General features: G+C 48.8%; 9 protein-coding genes across 9 annotated transcripts; 5 read left to right on the plus strand and 4 right to left on the minus strand.

The window, feature by feature from the left end:
- Nucleotides 1-768: 768 nt before the first annotated feature.
- On the minus strand, nucleotides 769-3,918 carry M430DRAFT_16265 (hypothetical protein; the record flags this gene model as incomplete). The annotated part of the gene is made up of 8 exons (XM_024863431.1): nucleotides 769-1,060; nucleotides 1,123-1,578; nucleotides 1,647-1,798; nucleotides 1,899-2,327; nucleotides 2,379-2,787; nucleotides 2,836-3,220; nucleotides 3,271-3,697; nucleotides 3,763-3,918. The coding sequence occupies 8 exons, from the start codon at nucleotides 3,916-3,918 to the stop codon at nucleotides 769-771; spliced, it is 2,706 nt and encodes a 901-aa protein (XP_024724148.1).
- Nucleotides 3,919-4,576: 658 nt separating this feature from the next.
- On the plus strand, nucleotides 4,577-5,810 carry M430DRAFT_33215 (hypothetical protein). The gene is made up of 2 exons (XM_024866318.1): nucleotides 4,577-5,017; nucleotides 5,130-5,810. Exons 1-2 carry the CDS (start codon nucleotides 4,672-4,674, stop codon nucleotides 5,717-5,719), a joined length of 936 nt encoding a protein of 311 aa, XP_024724149.1. The 5' UTR covers nucleotides 4,577-4,671; the 3' UTR covers nucleotides 5,720-5,810.
- Nucleotides 5,811-6,073: 263 nt separating this feature from the next.
- M430DRAFT_47994 (hypothetical protein) lies at nucleotides 6,074-7,350 on the minus strand (the record flags this gene model as incomplete). Its single annotated transcript, XM_024867970.1, has 2 exons — nucleotides 6,074-6,856; nucleotides 6,919-7,350. 2 exons carry the CDS (start codon nucleotides 7,348-7,350, stop codon nucleotides 6,074-6,076), a joined length of 1,215 nt encoding a protein of 404 aa, XP_024724150.1.
- A 456-nt stretch (nucleotides 7,351-7,806) lies between these two features.
- On the minus strand, nucleotides 7,807-8,815 carry M430DRAFT_25338 (hypothetical protein; the record flags this gene model as incomplete). The annotated part of the gene is made up of 3 exons (XM_024865226.1): nucleotides 7,807-8,480; nucleotides 8,538-8,699; nucleotides 8,758-8,815. The coding sequence occupies 3 exons, from the start codon at nucleotides 8,813-8,815 to the stop codon at nucleotides 7,807-7,809; spliced, it is 894 nt and encodes a 297-aa protein (XP_024724151.1).
- A 585-nt stretch (nucleotides 8,816-9,400) lies between these two features.
- Nucleotides 9,401-11,836, plus strand: M430DRAFT_134073 (hypothetical protein; the record flags this gene model as incomplete). The annotated part of the gene is made up of 3 exons (XM_024862329.1): nucleotides 9,401-10,511; nucleotides 10,559-11,694; nucleotides 11,744-11,836. The coding sequence occupies exons 1-3, from the start codon at nucleotides 9,650-9,652 to the stop codon at nucleotides 11,834-11,836; spliced, it is 2,091 nt and encodes a 696-aa protein (XP_024724152.1). The 5' UTR covers nucleotides 9,401-9,649.
- A 1,160-nt stretch (nucleotides 11,837-12,996) lies between these two features.
- M430DRAFT_47997 (hypothetical protein) lies at nucleotides 12,997-13,537 on the plus strand (the record flags this gene model as incomplete). Its single annotated transcript, XM_024867971.1, has 2 exons — nucleotides 12,997-13,326; nucleotides 13,484-13,537. 2 exons carry the CDS (start codon nucleotides 12,997-12,999, stop codon nucleotides 13,535-13,537), a joined length of 384 nt encoding a protein of 127 aa, XP_024724153.1.
- A 3,660-nt stretch (nucleotides 13,538-17,197) lies between these two features.
- M430DRAFT_25341 (hypothetical protein) lies at nucleotides 17,198-19,472 on the plus strand (the record flags this gene model as incomplete). Its single annotated transcript, XM_024865228.1, has 4 exons — nucleotides 17,198-17,655; nucleotides 17,821-18,238; nucleotides 18,290-18,984; nucleotides 19,034-19,472. 4 exons carry the CDS (start codon nucleotides 17,198-17,200, stop codon nucleotides 19,470-19,472), a joined length of 2,010 nt encoding a protein of 669 aa, XP_024724154.1.
- Nucleotides 19,473-20,140: 668 nt separating this feature from the next.
- M430DRAFT_203903 (hypothetical protein) lies at nucleotides 20,141-22,753 on the plus strand. Its single transcript, XM_024864285.1, has 4 exons — nucleotides 20,141-20,265; nucleotides 20,430-20,888; nucleotides 20,935-22,521; nucleotides 22,569-22,753. Exons 1-4 carry the CDS (start codon nucleotides 20,247-20,249, stop codon nucleotides 22,670-22,672), a joined length of 2,169 nt encoding a protein of 722 aa, XP_024724155.1. The 5' UTR covers nucleotides 20,141-20,246; the 3' UTR covers nucleotides 22,673-22,753.
- A 690-nt stretch (nucleotides 22,754-23,443) lies between these two features.
- M430DRAFT_134086 (hypothetical protein) lies at nucleotides 23,444-27,148 on the minus strand. The gene is made up of 3 exons (XM_024862330.1): nucleotides 26,603-27,148; nucleotides 24,481-26,555; nucleotides 23,444-24,433 (listed from the first exon to the last, which is right to left on the minus strand). Exons 1-3 carry the CDS (start codon nucleotides 26,943-26,945, stop codon nucleotides 23,741-23,743), a joined length of 3,111 nt encoding a protein of 1,036 aa, XP_024724156.1. The 5' UTR covers nucleotides 26,946-27,148; the 3' UTR covers nucleotides 23,444-23,740.
- Between the last annotated feature and the right edge of the window lie 103 nt (nucleotides 27,149-27,251).

Here is a 27,251-nt window from a genome sequence, read left to right on the forward strand (position 1 = left end):
ACCCTCACTATCATCATCCTCCCCACCAGCCAACTCATCAACATCAACATCAACATCAACCTCCTTATTCTCCTTCCCCTTCCCCCTCCCAAACCCCAGCAACCCCCCCAATTTCCCCAGCGGCGAGCTCCCATTACGAGACGCATTCAGTTTTCGCCTCTTAGCCGCGCTCAACGGCGACATATCCACGTCCGCGCCCGACGGCGACAGCTCATCCACTCCCTCATCTTCTTCGGGCGCCGCGAGCGAGCGCTTGCGGCTGCGTGTCGACATTTGTCTCTTTTATCGTTCGCAGTTTTTTGGAGGGCGTAGGGAAAATTCAGGATGCGCACAGAGTGTTGGGCGCGAGAGCATGCGTGCGCATGTCGTGGATCCGATTCCTCAAGTTTCAATGGGGGAAGTCGAGGTTGGGAGGGCGTTCTTGAAGTAGGCGCGCGTCGCGAAAGTTGAAGGCGCCGAAATGTAAGGTACGGTGAGGGTTCCTGGTTCGCGGTTTTGGTCACGTGTTGCCTCTGCCCCTGAACTCAGGTTTAATTGATCCTGAACTTTACCTTTTCAGGCTGGACTGACATCTGGTTTCATGGGGCACAAGATATCTACATTGCCTAGATAGTAGGTAGGTATTGAGGTCGCTTCCTTCATGATCATGTGCTCAAGTTCTTCCATAAGAAAGAGACCAATTCTTTTTATGCGATATCTATACACAGTTCAACCTTCCCTACTTAATAATTCCATTCCTCGAATCAAAGATCCATCCCTTGCACCCCCTCACAGCTTCCCCTTTGCCTCATCCAACAACTCTGCCCCCGCAGCTGCAATAGCCAACTTCCCAGTCTCCTTGACCTTTGTCTGGAAAATCACCTTGTTGCCCTCCTTCCAACATTCCGTGACCAGCGTCTGTCCCGGGAGGACCGTGCCCGCGAACCTGACCTTGATGTTCTTGAAGGCTCCAAACTGCTGGTAGACAGCCTTGGCCGCTATGCCAAAGAAACACAGGCCGTGCAGGATGGGCACAGGGAAGCCGCCTACCTTGGCGAATCCTGGGTCGACGTGGAGAGGGCTTTTAGAGGGGATACTTAGCATACAGACTTATAAAGATTAAGGTTGGGAAGAGAGACTTACTTGTAATCTCCGGATAGACGGTAGAGGACGGCTTGTTCCTCGGTCGTTTTCTCTTCTTGTACGAAATCTGGGGCGCGCTTGGGTGGGGTATTAGCAGCGGTGCTTGCGCCCCTATCCAAGGGCTTCTTTGGACCACCGAAGCCGCCCGAGCCTCTGATGAATACCGTCATCTCGTTGTAGAAGAGAGGCTTCCCTGTTTCCTTGATTACTGTGGTAACTCCAGACTTCACGATAGCTGCGTTTCCTTTATCCACGACTTCTAAAAGTTTAGGGTACGAAACTAATGTTCCAGAGGTGGGGATGGGATATTGTAGGATCTCCAAGTATTGTTCGCCGTGCAAAAGCAACATGGGACTAAAGTTGGGGACGATGTCGTCGAGGTTGTAGGGTGTCTCGGCGGAGAAGAAGGGGACAACACCGAATGTTGGGAGTGCTTGGAAGTTTTCAGCTCCCTCACTGTGTGGCAAGGGCGAGTCAGCTTTGCTTCGTTGGATGTTTGAAAGGTGGGGAAGTAAGGGACGTACAAAACGTAAGGTAAGTCCGTCTTCTTCGCACCAATTCCCAGGTTATAGAGGATCACATCCCTCTCCTCGTACTTGAATTCCGTTCCCTTAGATTCAGCTTTCTTTGCAGCAGCAATGTTATCCAGGATCTCTTGGTTCACGTTCTCACTCTTCTGTTAAGGACACACAAAAGTCAATAAGTTTCATTAACCATACAACTACATTTATACAAAACCCTGTCTGACTCAGGAGACTATGTGAGAAGCATCATACCTTCGCGCCACCCTTCTTATTGCTCATGTTTGCCATGATGCTCTTGAGTCCATCATTTGGATCCTCGGGGTGGTCTGCTCTTCCATCGTCGAAGTTTGTGATTGCCTCCCAATGCTTGACCACTTCCTCAGGCGTAAGCTTAACATCGACTGGGAATCCGTGGCCACCAGTTCGCTGCCAGCGTGTTCGGCCAACCCAACCTGATCCAACTTCGTAGAGGTTACCAGTGGGTGGTTTGGGAACTTTGTCAGAGCACAGTGCCACAACAAGAGGAGCTATGTAGTCGGGCTTGAAAGCTTGAACCATTTCTTCCGGCATGATGGTTCGGGTCATCGCTGTTCCGGCATTTGGTGCGATGGTGTTGACGTAGATGTTGTATTTTGCTCCTTCACGAGCAAGAGCGCGAGAGAAGCCTAAGATACCGCATTTCTGGATATGTTAGCTAGTCCTCATTTTGTGGAGACCAAAGAATTGACTTACAGCAGCAGCATAGTTGGCCTGTCCGAAGTTCCCATAGATTCCGCTGGTAGATGTAGTGTTGACAATGCGTCCATACTTCTGCTTGAGCATGTATGGCCATGCGGCTTTGGTAACCTTATATGTACCTCTCAAATGGACAGCAATAACCTGGTCCCACATCTTGTCGTCCATGTTCGTAAAGGCCTTGTCTCGAAGAATACCGGCATTGTTGATAACAATATCGATACGTCCAAAAGCATCAATAGCAGCCTTCACAACTGCATCTCCGTCCTCAGCAGAGGCTTTCACACCAACTGCCTTGCCGCCAAATTTTTTGATCTCATTAACGACATCATCCGGGTTCACGAGATCGTTGACCACGACTGATGCACCATACTTGGCGAAGGCCAAGCAGTAAACTCTACCGATGCTTGTAGATTGTCAGTGGAAATTCATTTGCTGAGACCGAATTACTTACCCAGCACCACCCCCAGTAATCAACGCGACCTTTCCCTTGAAATCTAGAGTCTCCCCCTGTTCATTCGGGCCCAGCTGCATAGATTTCTCTAACAGACCCAGGAAGTCTGCAACACCCGTGGGATGTTCCGCATTCTTGAAGTTGCTAATCTGATCCCACTTCTTCAAAATTGCACCGGGGGTATAAGTATCGTCTGCCTTCAGGAGAAGACCGCTTGCACGCTCCCAGCGGAGCTTGGCAATATGCCCACCTCCCGCCTCGAAGATCTGTCCGTTTTCTTCTGAGTCCTTGTGGGCTAGAACTGCAACGAGAGGAACAACCCAGTCGGGCTTGAGGTTTTCGAGGATATCGGGTGGCATGACCGTTTGCGTCATTCGGCTTGCGGCTAAGCAGCATTAATAACTCTACCTGTACAACTGGAAAAGAGGGACATACCGATTGGAGCAATAACATTGGAATGAATGTTATACTTTGCACCTTCCTTCGCCAGCGTCTCCGTGAACCCAACCAGAGCCAACTTGGCGGCGGAATAGTTTGTCTGGCCAAAGCTTCCAAAAAGACCAGCAGCAGAAGCAGTGTTGATAATCCGTCCATACTTCTGTTTCCGGAAGTATGGCCACGCCGCTCTAGCACACTTGTATGACCCCTTGACATGAACAGCAATGATAAGATCCCAGTCCTGATCTTTCATGTTCTTGAAGGAAATATCGCGGAGGATACCGGCGTTGTTGATAAGAATATCGATGCGGCCATAGTTCTTGATGGCAGTCTCAATGATCCTGTCGCCATTTTCAACACTGTCGTAGTTGGCCACTGCTTTGCCGCCTGCGGCTTTGATTTCGTCGACGACGACATCTGCGGCCTAGATTCTATCAGCAAGGTTCTCCTCCCTCTCAGGAAAGTCCGGGCACGACTGCATGCACATACCTTGGTTGAGGTGCCCTCGCCTTTGAACGAGCCGCCCAGATCATTGACAACAACACTGGCGCCCCTCGATGCGAAGAACAGACAGTACGCCTTTCCAAGACCACCACCAGCACCCGTCACCACCACTACCTGACCATCATAGCGCAATTCCGACATCTTCAACTGCTTTCAAATTGGAAAATCAAAGCTCAGTTCAAAGACAAGTGCTTGGAATTGAGAAGAAGGGAGGAATGCACCAGTGTTTATGGATGATGGGGCTCGGCAATCAGATGCCTCGGCTCGGTTTACAGTCAGCTCACTGGTCCGGTGACGACAGCTTCCCCGTGCGGGCGACCCCACAGAGACAAGCTTCCAGCGTTCACATGCAAATTGCAAGAGAACGTTTCACGTGCGCCAGAAAGGCCTTTGGATACCTTACATATAAATCTTGAGGTTTAGAAGAGGGTTGAAGAGCCTTCTACTTTCCCTGTGATTTCCACTCCGAGACCTCTGAGCCCAATCCCCGGAAACGAGCGCCTCAGGCCACGATGATTTCGAGAGGGGTCTCTACGGAGGAAAACCACCTCTGGAGAACCCCCTTCGGATGAGCTAGACGATGCGGCAGTGACAGAGAATAGTAATCCCTTGTCACCAACACCGGATGCCCGCCCTCCACTTCCCCGTGCTGTATCCTCAGGCATCATTATGACTTCTCAGACATATAGGTAAGTTGACGTCCTCAGGCACCCGTCCCTAGGTAAATCCCCGACTGCGGGGAGTGGGGTCAAGTGCGGCTACAACACGGAGCTTGGAGCATCAAGTATCAACTGAAGGAGAAGTACAGTAGAGCATTTATAAAATATTTACTCCAAAACCCTCTCTTTCTTCTCATCCTGTAAATCTCCATTTCATGGCCCAATCCCATCCAACATGACAGCCCCTCTCACATCCCCGTCCAGCGCGGACACCTCACCGCAGCACCCCGCTCCCAAGATCATAGACGACAAATCCCCACACTGCATCCCCTTCATCCTCTCCCAGCTGTCATCGCACCAGGCTGCGCACCCCGAGAAGCCCTTCTTCATCGGCCTCAATGGCGTGCAGGGCGCCGGGAAGACCACGCTGGTGTCGGCGCTCGCCAGCACGCTGCGCGAGAAAGAGGGGCTCGAGACGCTGGTGTGCAGCATCGACGATCTGTATCTGACGCATGCGGATCAAGTTGCTCTGGCTGCGGCCCATGCTGAGAATCCACTAGTGCAGCATCGGGGAGAACCAGGTATCCTTTTCCCCCTCCCTCCCCTTTTCTTTTCATGACTTGGAAAAGAGTGCTTGATGGTGTGGATGGCGCGCTCGATGATTATTAACGCAGACTCTTGGGTGCTAAACAGGAACCCACGACATGCAGCTCGCGCGAGACCTCTTCTCCGCTCTGCAGCAAGGCAAAGAGACCAAGATCCCCGCGTACGACAAGTCTGCCCACAACGGCCAAGGCGACCGCGTGCCCTCCTCTCAATGGAAGACCGTAAACGGTCTCGACCAGCCCAAGATCCGCGTTGTGATTTTTGAGGGCTGGTGTGTGGGCTTCCGCTCCATCTCCCCGGAGGAGATCAAGCGCAAGCAGGCAGCGCCGTCAACGACGCTCCATAAACACCGGCTTCAGGATCTACTCTTCGTCAATGAGAAGTTGAAGGATTATGATGTTATGACGGACGCGTTTGATGCTTTTATTCATATTGATGCGGAGGAGACGGGCTATGTTTATGAGTGGAGATTGGAACAGGAGGCCGCGCTCAGGAGGGAAAAGGGGAGTGGCATGACGGATGAGAAGATTAGGGAGTTTGTGGATGGGTATTATCCTGCTTATGAACTCTTTACGGAAGGGGTTAGAGCGGGTGTGTTGAAGGCGAAGGGAGAGGGCAAGCAGTTGAGGTTGGTCGTCAAGAGGGATAGGAGGGTGAAGGATGTAATCACTATTTGAGTGATCAACGATGCAACATGTCTATATCAATAGAAGGCGAGTCAATAGAACAATAGAAGTCATAGAATTCAATAAAAGTACCATAACGATCTTCATTGAAGTTCATAGCCAAAGGGGTATCTCGTATCTCGTTATACAACTCCAGCAAATGCAATGCCCTTCCCTAATACCCCTTTTCATCCGTGATCCGTCCATCAGAAGCTCCGAGTAAATTCAATGCCATACCCCCAAGTGTTTTCCGCCATGACGAGTAACAAGTTCATACGTGGGCTCCTGCAAAACCCTCCTTTTCTTAGCATCCTTAGAAAACCGCATTATTCCTTGACAAGGAAATCACAGATTCTAGTATATAGGCTAGACCATCTTGCCCTTGAGCACTCCCTCCCCACCCTTCCTCATTTCCGTGAGGTCCTGATCGAGGCTCGCGGACTTGGCTCGAATAGCAGCCTCCCTCGCCTCGACCTCCTCCTCAAACTTTGTTGCTATCTTACGCTTCTCTCGTCGAGCCTCCTTCAGTTTTGTTATGATTTCTGCGAACTTTTCGATAAAGAGATCGCCGGCTTCTTCCCATTCCGCAATGGGCATTGTCGCAAAGAACTGAAGCTGTGCCTCGGGCTCATCGATCTCCAGGCAACTTTGAAAGCGATCGCTGAGAGGGATTGCACTATCCCGCAGCTCTTGTGGGAGACGTGAATTATTGTCATATTTTTCGACATCCCAAGTCTGATCTTTGAGATCCTTGTAAGTCATGCCCTCCAATTCCTGATCTTCGAAGTCGGGATGACGGCTTGGGACAGGGGGGTTCGACGGTTTCTCTGCACCAATACTATTATCGAGCTCGTCGAGTTCTTCGAGTTCTTCGAGTTCTTCGAGTTCTTCGTCTGGCCCCAGAGCGTCTACATTTCTATAAAGTGGAGGTCCAGGCACTTCATGCCCTTGCATATCGGATCGATTGCGTTTCTTGGAACCTTTGAGTTGTTGGGCTGTGCTATTACCATTCTGATTGGGACGAAGTTCCAGGTTGGCATGTGGTTGTTGATTCTGGGCGTTGGGGTGAAACCGTCCGCTGATGGCGTTTCCTCTGGGGGTCGTAGGCCGATTATGGGGCTCATAATCGGCAGTATACGGCTTTCTATGCTGCAATGGCTGTTAGGAGCTTTAAGAAGCAAAATGTTGACTTAAGTTTGACTGGGACATACCTGTGTAGGATAGCGCGCATCGTCCTCTTCCATACCAGCTCCGTCCTCATTGTAATCGTCTTCAATCCGCGCGTCCTGGTTGTATTCAATCACACCGCCCGTGTCCATCTGCTGATCATAGAATCCCACATCACTCTCCGTCTCCTCAAGTCCAGACACAGATGTATCATCAAATGTCCGTTTCGGGGCGTCGGTTACTTGCTGCTGTTGAAGGGGATATCGAGAATTGGGATGCGTATTCTGCCCAGCCGCGGGGCTCGAACTGTACTCGGGAATCCGACTTGTACTTGCGAATGGCTCACTGGCCGAATTGATTATCGACTTTTTGGCAGGCACCTTTGCTTTCGCACCATGTGCGAGACGGTCTGTTCGAGTTGGTTGAACAGGTAGCGGGGGTTGATTCCCGTGGATGAATTTTATAAGCCCTGCCATGGTCGATAAACGCTCGTTGAATCAGGACTTAAGGCTCAGAGGGGAGTATTTCTGAGACGAACCAGCAGCGCGGTATGCTGGTATTGATAAGGTACAGTAAGGTACCAGGTGATGATCAAGATGAAGACGCGAACATTCCGGTGGACGTGTAAGACCAAGACACCAAAGCACGTGACTATATATAGAGGGTTTTCTGTTGGGATTGCCTAGGTAGGTATCTAATCCGAGACGTTCATCCCTATCAATTCCATTTTAGATGATAATATATACTGACCTTGTTAATATGGACATGTATAACAGATTTTACAAAGAACGGTTGTCAAATGCTGCTTACGCTGATGATTGATCAAACTCCAACCGCCCTGAGAGGGTCGGGAAGACCAAAAATCAATTTCCTTGCCTCACAACGTGACTCTGACCTTGGCAGGACTTTTTTTTGATTGCTTAGCACCAAGACTACTTTAAGATACCAATATGAATAACGAATCCAGAATCTGATTTCAATCCATCAATCAGACTTTCATCCGGCACACGCCATACATGGAATGCCTTGCTGAATGCCTTGAGCCAGGCCTCGAATACCTCGGCGGACCGAAGCTGTTGTGCCACAATACATACTGTAGGCTTCTGTCTATCCTCTGCCGTATCCGAAGGGCGCATTTTGCATACATTGACGCAAGTCTGTACCAAAGGTTCAATGAGAGCATCATTGTAGATGCAGTCACATGCTATAACTGCATCGAAATCGTGACTCGATGTAGATCCTGTAAGTGAAGCTGTCACTTCATCTGTTTCCCAATCCAGAGGCCGGGCAGTAATGTTGCTCTCCGCCTTCGGTGCAGGGGCGGACACAGAGCCTCTCTTCGGTTTTGGTGTGCTTTTCCGGCCTTTGCCCGAGGACATATTTTGCTGGTTCTCTCTTAGATTCTCATTCAGTAGCTTCATCACATAGTCTTGGTCTGTCAAGACATAAGATTGGATGCGCGGAGCCAGTGCTAGACCAATGATTCCGGATATTCCGCATCCTAATTCAATCACCGCCGAACTGGAGTCAAGGACATTGTGGGTGAAGAGAACATTTGAAGCGGAAGTAATCCATGAGGCAAATAGAGGGGTGATCTTCCAGACAACTGTGAAATTTCTAATTATGGACTGAGATGGGGTACAAGGTTGGGTGGGCTACTCACCAGCACCGGTTGTCCCACCTCCTCGGTTTGATGACAGTATAGTCGGCGATTGATGAATAGAAAGATCACGAGAACCAACTGTCAGCTCCAACAATGTAGCTTTAGAATCCACGAACCCAAGATTCTGAGATGGGATCGACTGCGAGAAGAGAAGAAATGATTCTGTAAAGCGCCGCAGACTTATTAGCAAACAGCAAACCAGAAGAGTCGTCACTTGTACCTTCTTCTGGATCTTCTATTTCTGGCCCAAGGGCGGACAATAATGTTTGTACTGTCATGACTGCCACAGACTACTCTTGGATGGAGGGTCAGATTCCCAACAGAATGTGACAGCCAACCAGAGGGAATTATCGATGGCGAGGAACATTCATTGTTCTACTACTAACCCCCAAGGAATTAGCCCAAGCATGATACAGTAGCTACTGGAGGGAGGTAACAGGGGAGGTAACGGCCAATATGCAGAATGCGGGGGAACTCGCGCGCAACTCCAACTCGAGAGAGCTATAGCAACGGAAATGAAGGCCGTATAGGCAGTTGGCAGTAGAACATACCTAGGTACATTAGACAGGAGCGGTGCACTTTGACTTCTGATCGCGCAGGGACAGGAGCGCTTTAACACGTCCAACCGGTAGAAAGGGTGCTCAACCACAGCCCTCCCTTGGTGCGAAACATGAAAAGTCTGTATGCCCTCGTCAATTCGCACCGTATTTGTCCACAGGACCTGGTCGTCCCTTGGTAAGTTGGTAAGCGCTGCGACTCCGGACCTTGCGGAGTACAACAGTTGTAGGCAGGGGACACAGGGGACGTAGAGTGCTCCGGCTGGTGCTCTGCCTCTCTGCTCGGGGGTCTTCACCGGGTCGAACCTCTAGTGCCTTTTTGGCTGCCTCGTTGACGAGTATGACGATGCCACCCCAACCCTCCAGTAAACAATCCAATCCAAAACACACAAAGACAGAGAGGTCAACATCTGCATTTCCACTGCCTGGAAATACTGTCTAAGCCTATTCCATCATACTTTCTATTTCATCTCTCTTCGGATCATCGACCCTGTGATTCTACTCCCGCCTCTCCCAAAGCTGTGCTGCTGGAGCTTCCCAACGAGCACATCCATCATGTCTCTCAAGAACGCCACTGTGCAGCCCAAGATCTACCACAAGCCCCCCTTCAGTGTCGAAGCTCCCGGGTATGAGCATGTCGATGGCGAGACCATTCCGCGAAGAAATCCTTTGACTGCCAACAAGCTGAAAGATCGCCCATCCGAAGATATTGCGACCGTCCTCGACATCGTTAAGCGTGGCTCCGAGAAGTTTGGCAACGCGAAAGCTATAGGATGGCGAAAGCTCCTGAAGACTCACCATGAGACGAAGAAGGTGAAAAAGACAATAGATGGCAAGGAGCAGGAAGTTGACAAGCAATGGACATACTTTGAGCTTGGTGGCTACGAGTACTTAAGCTTTCACGACTACGAAAAATTGATCACCCAAGTTGGCGCCGGGTACAGGAAGCTGGGCTTGGTAAAGGATGACCGCGTACATATCTTTGCTGCAACAGGTCCTCACTGGTTAGCAAGCGCACACGGGGCTGCCTCGCAATCTATGCCTATTGTTACTGCCTACGATACTCTCGGGGAGGAGGGTCTCAAACACTCTCTCGTAGCAACCAAGGCAAAGGCTATCTTTTTAGATCCTCACCTTCTTCCTACGCTCATTAAGCCGCTCAAGGAAGCTACGGAAATCAAGTATGTCATCTGGAACAGCCAGCATGATGTCAAGCAGGAGAACATCGATCTTCTAAAGAAGGCTCATGACCGGCTCACAATTCTGAGCTTTGAGGAGCTTCGCAAGCTTGGAGAGGACAATCCAGTCGACATGGTTCCTCCGAGCCCTGAAGATATCTGCTGTATCATGTATACCTCTGGTTCGACCGGTCCTCCAAAGGGTGTGCCGCTCAAGCACAAGGCTGTCGTAGCAGCAGGTACGAGTCCTGAAATCCTTTGTAATCCCTAGTACTGACTTCTTTAGTTGCCGGTGTCAGTGTTATCGTTGAACCCTACATCGGTCCTGGTGATGTTCTTCTGGCCTATCTCCCTCTTGCCCATATTCTTGAATTCGTCTTCGAAAATGCCTGTATATACTGGGGTGGAACTATGGGTTACGGAAACCCAAAGACACTGTCGGATACGTCTGTCAGGAACTGCAAGGGTGATATACGAGAATTAAGACCGACCATCCTCGTCGGTGTCCCTGCGGTGTGGGAGACGGTCAAGAAGGGCATTGTCGCCAAGGTCAATTCTGGTGGTACCCTCGTCAAGAGCCTATTCTGGACCGCGCTCTGGGCTAAAAACAATTTACTACACTACGGCCTTCCTGGGGCTGGTATTCTGGATGCGGTTGTTTTCAAGAAGGTCAAGGAAGCAACTGGTGGCCGATTAAGAATTTGCATGAATGGAGGTGGGCCGATTGCAAAGGACACCCAACGCTTCATCTCTATGGCTATCACACCTATGATCGGTGGCTACGGGTTGACTGAGACCACTGCGATGGGTGCACTCACGGATCCCATGGAATGGACCGATGACGCCCTTGGAAATATCCCAGGAAGTATCGAGATCAAGTTAGTCGACTTCCCCGAGGCCGGCTACCACGCCACAAACAAACCCAACCCACAAGGTGAAATCTGGATCCGAGGCACGCCAGTTCTGGAAAGCTACTATGAAAATGAGAAAGAGACCGCAGAAGCTATTACCCCAGATGGGTGGTTCAAGACAGGTGACATTGGAGAATGGGACAAGAATGGCCATCTCAAGATAATTGACAGGAAGAAAAACTTGGTTAAGACTTTGAATGGCGAGTATATCGCTTTGGAGAAACTTGAATCGGTTTATCGTGCCGCGACGGTTGTTGCCAATATTTGCGTGTATGCGGATACACAACGTGCAAAGCCAATTGCTATCATTGTCCCAGCTGAACCAGCATTGAAAAAGCTCGCAGAAAGAATTGGCGTCGAAGGAAATGGAATGGAAGACTTGGTGCACAACCGGCAGGTGCAAGATGCCATTCTGAAGGAGCTGCAGCAGGCTGGGAAGCAGGGTGGGTTGTCTGGTATTGAAATCATTGAAGGTGTAGTATTGGCGGACGAAGAATGGAATCCTCAAAATGTAGGCGACCTTAACCCCCTATCTGATCATAAAACACTAATCGATCTAGGGCCTCACGACCTCGGCGCAAAAGCTTAACAGAAAGCTCATTTTGCAAAAGTACAAGAAGGAGGTTGACGCTGCTTACGGCCGTAGTAACTAGGCAAGATTCCAAAAAGGAGAGAATTGGAGATGGGAAAGTGTTTCTGGCCGAAGAGGAAAGATGTCATTGGAGCGTTGCCTTTTTCAATGGCCGTGTTGTATGATAATGAGCGTAGTTGGACCGGTCTTCATTCCCATTAGCTATGTTCCTGAACAGTGTCATTTTAAACTTTTCTTCAACCATTGTTCTGGCTGATGTCTTTTGGCCTTATTGGCGACAATCCTGAAGCTGATTCCTAGGTTCTTCTTGTTGCTTCCTATCCAGCAAGCGGTAAATGGTTCAACCAGAAAGAAAGTGTTGGTGCTCACAAGTGTGATTGCGTGCACTTTGCCCGACTCGTCACTTGGATCAGATCATCCGCTATGTGAGGAGGCATTGTAGCATTGTGAGGAGGGGAGATTGGGACGATGACGCTCAAACTGTAGGACTTGGTCTTCATGGTAGAAATATCGGTCCTCCTTTATGCGTGCTACAGAACACTGTAGTGTACGCGTCCTTGAAGTCGGCTCTACTTGTAACCGCAGCATCCCGAACCTCTAAAGAGCCAAATTGAGCGACATCCAACCACACCACTCGAAGTCGGAATGTAATGACCAGGGCATTGCGAGATATAGTAATGATGGTGATTTCCTTAAATGACATCAAGTACAGTCTCTACAGACATATGTGGAGTTTTCGTAGGTGGATGTCAACGAGTGTAGAGATAACGAGTGTAGAGATGTCAACGAGTGCAGAGACGTCAAGTATACTTTGTGATGTCAAGGCTATCGGCCGAGTATCCATGCATCATTATATCCTACCACACAGCACCCAGCAATCTTGAAGAAGCACATATACAGTGGGGTCAATTGATTTGTACTGTTGAAACTAAAGTCCTCCTAGGAGGGTTGACGTAACTCTACAGTTATTATCATTGTAGACTCTAGGGCATCCAGATTGGTTACGTAGAAGCATTTTTGATATTTCCGGCATCTCTTTATATAACCAACATATCACTGCAGAGTAGAGGTAGCATTGTCAATTCAACTCAATTACTTACTGCCCATAGTATACTGACTGTTTTCGTTACTGTCTGTATACAACAAATATCCAGCACCACGGCTTTCCTCTTCCACAACGTACAAAACGCCCTTTCACAAGCCATCAGTCAAACCGACGAGATGTCTAGCGCCCCCGTCGTCACCCGCCCCGCAAGCCTTACCCTCGCAGCCGCCCAGGTCGCCTCCGAGGCATGCAGGGCCAAAGCAAACGCGATCAAATGCCCCATGAACATCGCCATTGTCGATCATACTACCTACCTGTTGCACTTCGAGCGCATGCCCGGCTGCAAAATCACATGCATCGATATCAGCATGAGCAAAGCCTACACGGCGGCAGGACATCACGCCCCGACCTCCACCTGGAAGGACATTGTATACCCGGGAGGTGCTGCATATGGCATCAATAATGGCAACGATGGCAAGTTTATGTATGTTCCAGGCGGCATCCCGGTCCGGCATTCCATTGCCTAGATCGTCAGTAAATACCTGGTCTTTTTTGTTGTTGGGGGGGGGGGGGGAGAGAGGAAATGTCGTCGTCTCCTCCGGGCGACTTACTGCAACCAATGGCCCCGACAACTTCCCCATCAATGATGATCAAGATGTGCAGGTCGCGCAGGCAGGCGTCGATGCTATAATGAAGCTTGTGGAAAAGAAGAGATAAATAATTGTAACAGATAGATTCAATTTCATAACACCAACTTCATAACAGCTTCATAAGACTCACAAGAAAAACACAATCATCGCTGATTTCAGGGGTATATCTATAACCTCTCGCGATAGTAAAAGTCTGTACAAAGAGTGTAGGTAATTTAACTCACGTACATATAACTGCAGTTCAATAATCTTTATGATTGAAAATATTCTTAGCTTCTAGAATTCAATCACTGTTGGTATAATGAAATAAACTACTAGAAGTCTACAGCTCTGAGCGATGCGAACTAGACAGCTTTCTGAAAAGTTGTTGTTAAAAGCCGAAATATCGAAATTTCAAACAAAATACGATTGGTTCAGCCAATTCGGGACAGGCTCAATGGTCTAGTGGTATGATTGTCGCTTCGGGCTTTAAAAAGTTCACTATTCTCTAGAATAGGTACATGTGACAGGCCCCGGGTTCAAATCCCGGTTGAGCCCCAACATTTTTGCTCTTTTGTTGCTCTTTCATTCTGCAGAATCTTTTTCTTTGCACTCCCTTGTCGAACCTTTCTTAACATGCTTTGTAAGCAGAACACACCATCAAGTAGACATGGCTCAATGGTCTAGTGGTATGATTGTCGCTTCGGGCTGTAAAAAGTTCACTATTCTTCAGAATAGGCATATGTGACAGGCCCCGGGTTCAAATCCCGGTTGAGCCCTACTGTTTTGCGTATCTTTTGGTTCGCGGAGACCCTCCCGCACTTCTTGGAATTCTTTTTGGCACGCTTTGCAAGCAAAGCAGGAGTTCACACTCCTACTGAGAAAGGCAGTTTCCCCTTTTTTTTGCGCCTCAAACTGAAAATAAAACAGCAGCCAGAGAGAGAAGGTGTCTTACGGTTGCTGATAGTCTATTTCAAGGAAAATGGACGTGCACGCCTTGAAATAGCAATTCAAGGTAGTGCCTCAATACCAATTTTTTGACCGCTGATCTTTGAAGTACCTCACGCTCAATGAGAGTGCTACTATTAAACTTTTCAGACTCGTTATATGTTCCAAGGCCTGCCATACCTAGGTATTCAAGGAAGATTCTGCTATGGTTGTGCTTTAATGGGAGGCACGAGGGCTGCAGTCAGGGAGGACTTTACTTTGCAGTACCAACGTTTTGATTACATTGCCTTTTCCCGTCAAATCGTCTTGCGGAATAGCTATCCCAAACTGCGGCGAGTATAGAAATACCTCAGTATCTTCTTTCTATCGCATTATAAGAATCCATCCACGGGCCGAGAACGAGGAGTATCTCAGTACCTTTATTCTATTCCATCGCGAATGGCATTTCGCTGATAGTTTCAGGAAAATGTTACCAGAAGTATTTGTTGGAAGCTACAATGCTATAAGGATGATACAAAGGCCTTTGCATCTTGGGTCTCGAACACCCACGAATCTTGGAATATCCCGACTCCACGACGACTCTCTGGGGAAATCGACCAGGGCAAAGCATGAATGGAAGCAGAACTGGCCCAGGGTCCCATAAAGTCAACACAGGTTCCCGCAACAGATCTGCCTGAGCAGATGAGGTTTCACCAAACAGAATAACACTGGGAAAGCCCAGCGGGGTAATGTTTCGAAATCGAGACTGAACCGGAGGTGGATCTTGCCTTCAGCATCCGCAGTTTCTTTCAAGACCTCTATCGGTCACAGAAGTCTTTCCACGAGGTTTGGGAGAAATATAGCAACGGTCAGCTAGATTTGATGGTGGCGTCTTTTTGCTCGGATTTGGCCTTTGAGTAAACCGACAAGAAGACGATATTTTGTCTCTTCCCAACCACTCTCGGTGAAGAGGTCTGTCCTTATTCGAGAATTGCCTCGCTCATTCTTCACCCAGAATTAGGTCTTACCCTACCGGTACATGACGATTCTGTCTACAATTCGACTTATTCTACAATTGCTAGGTTTTTGTCCTATCCTTGCACGAGGAATTCCCGTTCCATGGGCGTGTTTGTCAGCCGCGGTCCTTATTTTTGGAACCCAGATATCAAAGCAGAAATCCGTGGCTGCGAGATGAAGGGCCGGTACTCGACAAACCTCCGATGCGTCCATTCAAAATAACGTACATGCACTATTCTTGGGAGAGCTACGAACAAACCCCCCAGCAACTGCTTTCACGGTTCGAACTTCGGATGAGATACCCCCTATAGCCTTCGCACGCAACATGAGAAGTCAACAATGCCGAAGGCTACGAGCACAAGTTACGACGATTTCGGGTACGGACTCCTCCAAAATAATTATGAGGTATTTCAATCGCAGCAACAGCGTCGAAGAAAAAATTTACAAGTCTGGAGCGGCAGGCCTTTCCAAACCTGATCCATGCGGCAATCATGCCAAGCAACCAACGTTCTTCAACAGCCATTTGAAGGAGCACTTCGACTCAATCGAGATTCTTCAACGGATTCGGGATTGGGTCCAACGTGATATAGGAATTCATGCAATTGATTTACATTACTTTGACACGGAGATGCAAGAAACTGGCGCTTCGCATTGCGGAGAGAATTGTACTAGAAGTTCAATATCCCGACATATTTTCAACTCTTAACTAGGCACCTGCTGAAGAAGGCTGGGAACTCTCGAAAGAGCGCAGTAGGAGGAAGACATCAAAAGACAAGTCAATTTCCGAGGCCCCTTACGAACTGAAGAAAGCAGCACAAGCCATCAAAGAGTTTTTGGAGGAAGAGAACGATACTCCTTTACATATCATGCATTCCAGACCGACTGATGAGACTACCCAGAAGGCGATATGGCGCCACGATGGAAAGGGGAAGCCCAGATGATAAGCTGGACTTGGCCCAGCCCAGCAACCTGCCCCTACTGAACTGATTGCCTTTGGTCTCCTTTTGTAAGCTTGTACTATTCTTATTTTTGCTGCAATAATGTGAAGGATAAGCCTGCTTTGCTTATTACATTCTTTGGTTCCTTTTCAATTTTTTTTTTCTGGGTCATGGCTTTATCGGACATTATTACTCCGTAGATACCGCAGGGCGGCATATTGTGAAGTAGCGATCATTAGTCTCTGCATTAATGCCCTGCAGACCAATCACTGCATCGCATGGCTCTGAAAACCCTCGGAATTCCATAACTATAAGGGGGACACTTCTCAGCATCAACGATAATACTCGACATCAGATTTTGACGAGAGCATTTGCCTGTAGCCACACGTGCTTCTGGTCACCTGCCCCAGGGAAAAGCGTGAGAAAAGCAAGAGTGGCTCAGGTGGATCTCTGGCGGCGCTCGGTACTTGCATGATTACATAACAAGCTTATTCAAAACTTAGAAATGACATCGACGACAACGAACCCTGCCACGAAAGGTCGAGAATTCGAACAACAATTGATGCCCTTTTCCTTACACAAGGGGGTGTTGTCTGCACAGACGAAACAGTTACGGCCGGTTGTAGGGGAATAGCCACGGGCTGTCGAGCAAGGTTTCCCATCGAGTCCAGAGCCGCGCGCAATACATCACGTGTTTACCGGCGCGGACTTGAGTTGATAATCAAACCACTGAACTCTGCTCCAGATGGAAACCAGGGATCAGAGCGCTTCTTATCACTGAGGATCCTGGTATTCTCTGGGAATATTCGACATCACTGCTGCGTATATCTCTTTTGTCTTAATCCTCAATCTCCTCTCGAACCAAGATGAACCAGAATTCCGTCACCTTCGCGCCAAGGCCCGCGAAATTGCCTCAAGCTCCAAATCCAGAATCGCAGCCCAGACCTCGAAAGCTGCGGCGCATATCAAGAGCCTGCGACTTTTGCCACAAGCGAAGCATAAGATGCACACCCAGTCAGGAAGATTCGACGCGATGTCAGAACTGTCTGGACTTTGGAGTCAGTTGTACGTATAACCGCCCTGCGAAGAAGCGCGGGATCAAAAGTGGGAACGCCAAACAGTCACGTCAGGAGGGATCGAGTTCACATGATGGACAGAGTGATGCTCGGTTGCTTCTGGAGCTGAACGGCATTGTTGAAGGGAATGGGAATTTCAATGTTGTGGACAAATTCTTTATTCCAGAGAAATGGAGGTCAATGGTCTTGGAGAACGAGGAGAAGATACGGAATCTTGTGGAGGTATATTTTGAGGTCGTTTATCCTATGTAAGTTCACTGCGTCTTTTCCTTTTCCTGATCATATGTCGTTGTCGTTGGGCTTCTCGTTCCCGTGATTTTTGCCACGGGTCTTCCACGTGATCCCAACCCTTCACTATGTCGTATATTCTCCTCATGGAGATCTTGTTCATGTTTGGCGCCTGACTTTTGTAGCTTCCCTCTCTTCCATACTCCAACTATGCTTCGGCGGACAGCCAACCGAGACTACCTCACAGATCATGCGTTCTTTGCGGATGTCATGGCAATGTGTGCTCTTGCTTCTTCACGAGCAAGGGATGGGGCATTGTTTCCTGGCCGCTGGGACCCAGAATACTTCAAGGTTCCATCATCCGAATCGTTCTTTGCTGCAGCAAAAGAAGCCATTCCACAGGACTTGAGTGCCATGCGTGGCCTTGATTGGCTGCGTACCTGTGCCATGATGGCACTTTATGGTATTCAAGTTGGGAAAATCCACATTATGCATCAATATCTAGGCCTCTACCACAGTCTTGTGGCCATGGATGGACTTCACGACGAAAAGAATTGGCCCAAGGGAATAGGACTCATTGAAATTGAGGTGCGGCGGCGCTTGGTAAATACCTCCCCTTTCCCTCCTTTTCAACTAGTGCCTAACACTGTATAGTTTTGGTCCATGTACACCCTCGAAGTCTTCTCCTCTATAATATGGGGCAGCATAATCCGCTGCCGTGAGTCTCAGTGCAAAGTCAGCTATCCCAGCGAGGTGGATGATGAGTTCTTATTTGACGCCGGCTATCAACCTCCTAATGCACTTATCCCCTCCTTTCCTTCTCAAGCCATCACTAATCCGATATCATGGCTCCATGGCTGGAATTTCACCACCGAGCTCTACCGCATTTTGGAACACGCAGTGGATGAATTCCACAGTCGTCCCAAACAACATTCTGGTCCTTTCTCTCCCGGTGATTTATTCGCCAGGGAACGTCCAGTTCAAAGTGTAGTCCTCGACAAAGTGATGGAAATGCACGCAGCGCTGCCCCAGCGATTCAAAGAAGCGAAACCGATGCCCGACAATGGGAAGGGAGGCTTGGAAGATAAATTTAGTTTCCAAGTTGCGAATATCACTGCAACGCTGCAACTCGTGCGCATGATCCTCTTCACGACTAAAGATGCAACAGTAGATCAAAAGTGTGCTATTGCGCGCGAGTTCCTTGATGGGTTTGCGAAAGTCCCTGTCATTTTCTTAAGGGCCATTTCGGCTCCGCTCTTGTACCATTTGGCTGGCATTGGATCCATCCTTGGCTCAGTTATTGAGGGCCCACTGTCGGAATCTTCATATCTACAAGTTAGAGACGTACTGTAAGTTATTGATCCTGATACTAAAATAGCATCTCTAACAACATCGCAGACTGGCTATGGCCGACCTCCTAGCTTCCCTCGAGACCGGCATAACACGTGCCGTGGGTGCTGCCTCCCGTATCCGAACCCAGATCGGAATGATCGAAGATTATATGAACAGGCAAAGACAACAGGAGCTCGCCTCCTCTTCTCTGCCTAACCCTGCATACCCAAATTCGGTACCCCTCCCTGCCGTAACAACAGCGACGAACCCGAATATCGATCCGAGTCTGGAAGCCAATGCTCCACCGGGCGGCGCAAACTTGTACCAACAGCCGCCCAATAATTTTGATTTTAAACCTGATTTTTCAAACACAGGTGGTGTTGATAACATGAATGCAGGGATGAACCATACAGCCGGTGACCAATTTCAATTCCAGTTACCGCCTGAGTTGTTGGAAGGTTGGCCGTGGCCGCTTGATATGTCTCAGGGATTTGCGGGGTTTTGACGCCAGTCAAAAAAGGAGGGGGGAAACGTGTGTGATGCCTTGATGGCGAGTGCATGTAAGCTGTTGTACAGTACTCCTGCTCAGGTTTGGTGAGGGATACAAAAGCTGGATGGGAAAGCGGGAATTAATGAGGCGTTCGTTGTACTTGGACTGAGCACCTGGGAATCGGAATAGGTTGTTTATATTAGTGGGAGTACAGAGGAGCAATGATGTTTTATCAACAAGAACCTTTGAAAACTATAGATAGACTTTCGTTTATCAATAATTCAGACTGGCTATCTGCCATCGTGAAAATATAACGTCCAGAACTGTCACTGTGCAAAGATAAGAAGACAGTTCAATCTTGACCAAAATATATAATACGCTGGAAGCCAAACTGAATATTTCCAGAGATCTAATTCTGCAATATGCGTGATAGCTGCCAGTATCTAAAGAAGTACCTAGGTAGTTGTAAAACACACAGAATAAGACACGACGATATTCACGTGGTTTACTTGTGGTCTGTGGCGTTACTTGCGTGGCGGCTCACTGACGTAATACTTTCCAAGCGGCACTAACAGCAACACTAGTTACTATATCCGTTAGCGCCATTCGCTAGACTTAGCGTTTGATTCAGGGCTATGGGCGGTGAGCTCGGTGAGAAATACTACGGGCACAATCTTCCCAACCCGGTCATCGATCTCCCCATCTTTCGCAGCAACCAAAGAAAGAACAACAAACCAACCCAGCTCTACAACCTCTGTCTGTGCGGTCGACATACGTACACTGATAATCATGGGTCGGAAACCAAATGGTATGTCCTTTCACAGTCTTCCCTATTGATGCGACGATCTTGAGGTCTCAATTCCAGTTCGAGACCGTCGACTCGACTCCCCCCTCTCTACATCTTCCCTCCACTCTATCAGCAGCAAACCGCACTTCGAGGCTCTCTTTGCTGACTTCCATGGGCTTCCGCAGCGTTAATTCTTCAACATTTCGAACGAGGAGCGAAACTTAACGATTCGAGCAATCGATATCAACATACGTGCAAGTCATGCGGTGAGAAGTTTCCGAAGGGACGGATCGATAGCTTGACCACACATCTTGTGAAGAAGTGCCCTGGTATATCCTTGCAAGATAGGCAGAAGGCATTGCTTGAGTTGAACGGATTCTCCAGCGATGCGGCTCGCAATCAAAACGGTGAAGTACAACTGAACGGTCCCACAGTCGAGCTTCCTATCGGTACTCGCAACTGGACTGCTCTCGAGACTCTGGCAGAGGTATCACGACAGATCGGTACCAATGACCATCCGGATGGCAAGAAGTCTAGATCTACACCTGATCCACAAAAGCAGGAACAGCTTGAAGTGAGAGAGCAGTACACCCTAGACAACCCGCCGCTCAGCTACGAGCAACATATTCAAAGAGGCAGGAAGAGTAAGCTTTGACGGCCCATATTCCTTTCTCATGCTAATCCATATAGCTTCTTCCCAAAAGCAAAATCGTAGAGAGCAGAATGAAGCTACTCTTCAACAACCAACTTTCCCTCATTTATCCCACTCGCGCTCTGCATCGCCAAATCTTGCCATGGCGGCAAGCTCCATGGCAGCTGCACAAGCCGCGGCTCGTTTCATTCCAGATATGGTTGACCCTCAACTCCTTGCAGATGATTCGCGTCAGCTCCTATCGGACGCTGCCAACAGGCATGTCTCAGAATCCAGATCTCTGGAGCAAGATTTCAATGCGGCTGGTAGCGGCATGTCAGATGGCTTTTTCTCTCAGCCCCATGATCAACATGGGCAATGGATTATGGACAGCAACTTGTATTCCGACCCGAACGTCACCAATAGCATGCAAGGAACTTCTGCAACAGCTAGCTCCTACCCTCGGATTACTATGAGTGGACCAATGACGACTGAGTTCAGTACAGAATATGGCAATGGGGAGAAGCCTCACAAGCCGAAGGTTCGAGGAAAGTTTGACAATTCACGTCGCCAAGAAGTTCAAGAGGTTCGAAAAATTGGCGCTTGCATTCGGTGCAGAATGCTCAAGAAAAACTGCTCCACCGGGGATCCTTGCGATACCTGCAAAGGTATCGAGGCTGCACGTCTATGGAAGACTCCCTGCATCCGTACCAGACTTGACACTATCCTGGATATGTATGCTTTGGGTTTACACTCGATCCTTGCACGGCACGACTCAAATAGCCAGAAAAACCAGGTCAAATTCAGCAACTCCCCATTCCATATCGATGCTTCACACTATCCCCATACAGGCATATACGCCACTTTCAAAGCAATTCAAGGACAGAAAATCCCAGTTGAAGGAAACATTGATCCAGGCCTTAGCGGTGACTTTCCTGCTGCCACTGTTCGAATGCTCGATGACGACAATGATGATCTCCCACTGAAGTTGGAAGCGTACACAAAGAGAATGCTCTCCACATTTATCGACAACGAGACGTCGCATTTTGTAAAGGTCACCTTGACTACTGCCCTGGAACTCTCTACTCAAAACATGAGCGAATGGTCCAGTCTTTTGACACGTGTCCTGGATCTCTGGGCCAGCGTTCACATCCTTGTTGACGGCGGTGGCTGGAACTTTTCAGAGAGAACTGATCTTGAAACTCAACCTGGTCAAGGTCCTTTGATTGATCCGACACTTCATGGAAAGACATATGCCCTACTTGTCTTACAACTTGAAGCTGCGGCTGAAAAAAAGGCGGCACAGCTAAGTAAGACGGTCATTAATGACGTGGAGAGGGATCTTCTATTATCAAAATCGACAGGCTCATTTGCGCACTTCCTCGTTGCTGTCATTCTCTTACACTGTATTGAAAAGTCCACCTGGCTCTTCCAGTGTTGGGAGCAAGACGAGTTTAAAGCTCGCTGGCCTCTTGATAAGCAGCCTAGTCATTTCACTTCTCAAGGTGACAAAGTCACCAACTTCTTGCAGATGCTCTTGAGGATCAGGAAAATTCTCCCGAAGACTTACCAGAAGGCGGACGGGACTATGGGTACAGAGGCTGATTCGAATGCAAGCCAATATTTCGAGAAATGCCAACTCAACTGTAAGTGGCAGATCGAAATCTAAAGTGGCATAGCTAACATGCTGTAGATAACCATGTCCTCAACCAACAAACAAACTTCGTCTTCGATAAGAGCAACTCTAACTCTTTCGACTTCCGCTTCGTCTCGAAGCTACTGCTTTCGAACACATAATTCTGGTTCATTGACTGCTGGCGATCTCTCAGATTGAGCGCCGGCTATCGTCTCGCAGGCTTATATCCAGTTTGTATAGGCCACCTCAAGCCATTTATCCTCCTTCGACATATCACGATACCATACTCCTCTTGTCGATTGGGTATCTAGACGAGATGCTGCATGCCGTCCAAGGCGGCTGTTTCCCAGTATGGACCACGCCGCTTGATAAAGTCCACCATCCAACAAAACGACGATTTCTCTTCTCTTCATGCTTTTCCTTTCTCATGGACGGGCGTATTAGGAAACCAAGAATCGGTGGCGTTTCTCCTTGCACAATAACGACCAGGTCCTTCATTGCATAACGTTTCTCCGGCTGTCTATACCACGGTGTTCTGGAATTCGGTTTCTGGAACTACGGGGTTCGAGGGTATAGATCACTGACGGGTGGGTGGATAGGGGCGTTACTTGCGTGATTGTTGGCCAACTTGCTTGCTTTGCTATTCTCTTCGTCTGTTTTCTCCTTGCATCCTCTGAGATAGGCCTGTGCCTCTTGCACATATTTCCATAACAGGCTTCATTGCACATACAGAGGGATCAGATTGTTTCATAACTCATACCTCTATCCGAGATGCTCCGACTGGCTTTCATCGCTCGCCGATGTTATCTATTGCCTGTCAGCACACCTCACCTCACCTTTCCTTTCGACCGATGATTAACGACCTTCTTATGTGCATGTTGGGGGATGCTTATAGACAGATTAAGACGAATGAATGAGAATGACAAATAACTGCCTAGCTCCCATTATCTGTGAAGTCATCGTATGCTATTATAAGATGCTAAATTGCTATCCTCTCTTCCCCTATTCTCGATTATCTAGCTAGGATACACTATCCATCCTGCTCAACTGCATCATAAACAACTTAACATCGTACAATCTCAAATTACATCCACCAGCCAGTCAGTCATGAAAGTTCAAGATTCAAGATCCTCGAGTGATTAAAAGCAGAAATTTATTCCACACATCTAACACGATTCCTCTTCCCATTCCTTCCCATGCTCCAGTGACGCTCGATCAGCACTCGGAGCCTAAACAGGCGTAGCACCGGGGGTACGCTCCCCCCTCGACCTAGCCTTCTTAAAGCAAGCGAACTCGCTGCGACTCCTCTCCCTCAACTTCTTGAGCGCCGCTCTCATCTCCGGCAACTCGTTCTGTAGCTTCGTGCGCGCATCGTTGTCTGTACCTTTGTCGAGCTCCTGGTAGATCTGGCTCTGCATCTCGCTCGCTCGGTCTGTGGTGTATTGGCTCAATGTCTGCGCTACGAACTCGACGTCCAGCGTCGCTTGCATGAGAGAGGGGAGCGTGTAGCGCTGGCGCTGCTTGAAAGCTTCGAGCAGTTCCCGCGAGACTTGTTCGAGGAGGTAAGAGAGTACTTGGGAAGTGAGGACCGAGGCGGTGGTGGATACTTGCGTGTGGACTAGGACAAGAGAGAGAAGGATTTCATAAACGTAAGGGCGGGCTTCTTTGGGCTTTTCGTTCGGGCCCGGCGCCCAGTTCGGGTCGGATATGCCGTTCCGGATTATGCTTTGGATTGTTTGCACGGCGGGGCGGGTGTAGGATTGGAAAAGCCGGGCGTCTATTTGGCCTAGCACATCGCGAATAGTTTTCGCTTCTTCGGTAAGTTTGACCGAGAAGGCGTTCTCGAATTGGGTGGTTAAGTTGGGAACTACGTCTACTCGCAGGGCTTGGAGATTGCTTAGTGTTAGGAGCATGCGAACATTCTATTTACTGTTAGCCGTGGGCTTGCAGAATAGGGTGTGTAACTTACTCTATCGCCGGCGTTGACGGTCCCAGCGCCAATACTAGTTGCCATGATCATTGCAACAGGACTAGCGAGACCATCAGCATCTGTTGTCCAGTCATCTTCCTCCTTCTTGACAGTCTTCTCTGCGTTTTCGACCATTCCACTCAGAGCTTTGTATAGAGTCGTCACAAACTGGCTCCGAACCATTTGCAGTAACTTTGCTGGCGGCGGAAGGACGACATCAACGGAATCTGGCTTTATCATCGCGTCGGACATGTAGAGAATCTTTTGCATTCCCGTCAAAATGGTTCCTTCAAAAGCGCCAAAATAAGAAGGGATTCGGGTGAGATCACGCTTTTCGGGTGATCGTCTCCAATCCTCCAAAACCTTAATGTTCTCAGCATCCCTATTCCAAGCTGCACATATTGCTGTGACACATCTTTCTCTTGCGCTGCCAACAAGGGTCCTCAGCCGTTCTAAAATTTGCCCATCCCCGTTGCCCACGGGACCAACCGCGGCCATCTCACTGGCACCAGTTCCAACCAATGCAAGAAACTTTGCTAGATAGTGTACTCCACTGAGCGAGTTGGACCATGGCGGCCAAAAAGCGAATTTCTCCCACGCCTCGCCTCGTTTTGGAGAAGGAGGTGGAAGGTTACTGGGGTCAATATTAAACCCCCGAAACGAGGTAGGTGTGAATTGTGCAGTGCCTGGGGTCTTTGGGGCCTTCGGACTAAATAATGGCGAAAATAAGGCAGAGATATCGTCGATTGGGGGATCAGCAAAGAATTGAAATATACTCTCCCGGATCATGTCTATTAGCTCAACTGTGCCTTTCTGCAAGTCGGCTGTGCCTTGACTCGAAAGTCTATGATGTCGTTGAGACTCCCCGTTTATCCCCACCGGCAAAGCCTTCTGTGCTTGTCCGTCTATGAAGCTCTGCACGGTTTGCCAGAATTCCAATACTTCTCCAAGGATCCCTTGGGGCGAAAGCATACCGCTAATGAAAGAATTCATCTTCTCCCAGAGCTCGATGACCTCAGCGGAATCCACAGAAGCAGGTTTCTCATCCGCCGTATGTCGACTTAGTGACCGTAAATGAGAAGCTATTGTCTGAGGCGATGGTCTCTCGCTATATGCTAACCGGCGTCGTATTATCTCGATTTCCATCTTGGAACGATCTGAGGTCATTTGGATTTTATTCTTCAAATGGTCATAACGGCTGAGCAACCAGACCCAGATTGGGTTGTCCGTTACTCCCAACTCGAGAAGTATACCGATGAGTTCCATATGCTGGTCTGGTGGGTTACCAATGCTCCCCTCTGGCTTCAGGGAAACGTTTTGCGTTGCAATAAGCCTCCGCCAGATATCACGCTTGAAGTCTTCAATTTGCTCCTCAACATCATGCCATAGACGTGCCGCCAGTAGAATTTTGCGAATTTGAGAGTCAGTCGGAGAGGAAGTTCCCAAATCTTCCGTGAGTTTCTTTGCATCATCTGCAAAGCGCCTCGCCTTTGCATATTCCTCCACGAGTGTCTCATAGTCTTTTCGTTTGATGGCGTCAGTTACTGCTCCGCTACATTCGTAGAATTCCTTGTATCGTTCGACAGTCGTAGACATAGCTTTTAGACTATCCTCTTTTTCCCGCCCTCCTAATGCGGGTCCCCAGACTTCTTCGGCCTTCGCAGAGACATCGAGGAGAGGGGTCTTAATTCCCAAAACTCCATATTCGCTTTCTTTTGTCAAAGCGTTCTTTTTTCTGTTATCCAAAGCAGGATTCGCCATAGCGACTTGATTACCCTGACTCGCTCGGAAGCTGTTCCTGCTGGTACGGCGAGAATGAGGCCGATTTCGAGCAGCAGGAGGTTCTGCTCCCCGGTATTTCATCTCCCTATATACATTGTCGATGGTCTGTTTGGCGCGAACGAAGCGCTCGAAATTTGATTCCACCAAGACCTTCAACGAAGCGGACTTCTGATCAATGGATCTTGACAGTACATCCAGGCCTTGAAGGAGGTCCTGCGTAGATGCATTCGCGTGGACTTGGGAGAGGAATAGGGACGGAGAAAATGTCGTAGAGGACAAGAGGAATCTATTACCTGGTCTTTGTTAGGTATAACCCTACGTATTATAAGGGTATACAAACGTAGTACTGGATCCTCTTGTATTGGCAGGCCCAGCTGTCTTAGGACTCTAACAACACTATCAGTAGAACCTAGAGGATCAGGTTCATCTCTCTGCACCATGTTCTCCATCCCATTGTCAGTCTTTTGTGATCCTGGGACAAGACTTCGTCTGTCACTGGCAACCCGTTCCAAGGCAGAAAACCTGGATCTGCGCTTTTTCATCTCCTGCAAACGCAGGGCTCTCGAGTTGTCGTCGTCATCTGCATCCGAACCATCACTTAGATCCTTTTCGGCAGGCCATTCTACAGGATATGGAGTTGGCAGTTTGTAATGTTCCAATATGGTTCGCTCGTAATCTGTCATTTTAAAGAGTCGTCTGCCAGTTCAGACAAGCATCAATGATGTCGTGATGTCAGAGTGTGTGCCGTTCAAGATCCATCACCTCTTCTGCCTTCGAAGATCGATGGTCGTCGTCGTGGTGAGCATATGAATGTCCCTAGACGTCCCACTTCGACTTCGGCAAGTGCCGCTCTGCAGAGCCTCCGGATAACTCGCGTAAGGTATTTAACTCTCCATCGACCCGCGCTTCTACGGCTTCGCAAATCCTTTGACCCTCCTCACCCTTACATCTTCCTCCCAGAGTGCACTCTTGCAACTAATAGGCGAAAG

Source organism: Amorphotheca resinae (assembly GCF_003019875.1).
Source record: "Amorphotheca resinae ATCC 22711 unplaced genomic scaffold M430scaffold_2, whole genome shotgun sequence".
Classification (NCBI taxonomy): Eukaryota; Fungi; Ascomycota; class Leotiomycetes; order Helotiales; family Amorphothecaceae; genus Amorphotheca; species Amorphotheca resinae.

Bases quoted from the DNA above. Each gene is read 5' to 3' on its own strand.
- M430DRAFT_203903 (XM_024864285.1), top strand. The intron at 20,889-20,934 runs GTAAGCTTTGAC...TAATCCATATAG, and splicing joins TATTCAAAGAGGCAGGAAGA to CTTCTTCCCAAAAGCAAAAT. The intron at 22,522-22,568 runs GTAAGTGGCAGA...AACATGCTGTAG, and splicing joins CGAGAAATGCCAACTCAACT to ATAACCATGTCCTCAACCAA.
- M430DRAFT_33215 (XM_024866318.1), top strand. From the start codon at position 4,672: ATGACAGCCCCTCTCACATCCCCGTCCAGCGCGGACACCTCACCGCAG. The intron at 5,018-5,129 runs GTATCCTTTTCC...GGTGCTAAACAG, and splicing joins GCAGCATCGGGGAGAACCAG to GAACCCACGACATGCAGCTC.
- M430DRAFT_134086 (XM_024862330.1), bottom strand. From the start codon at position 26,945: ATGACAGATTACGAGCGAACCATATTGGAACATTACAAACTGCCAACT. The intron at 26,556-26,602 runs GTTTGTATACCC...AACAAAGACCAG, and splicing joins ACAAGAGGATCCAGTACTAC to GTAATAGATTCCTCTTGTCC. The intron at 24,434-24,480 runs GTAAGTTACACA...AACAGTAAATAG, and splicing joins CCGTCAACGCCGGCGATAGA to AATGTTCGCATGCTCCTAAC.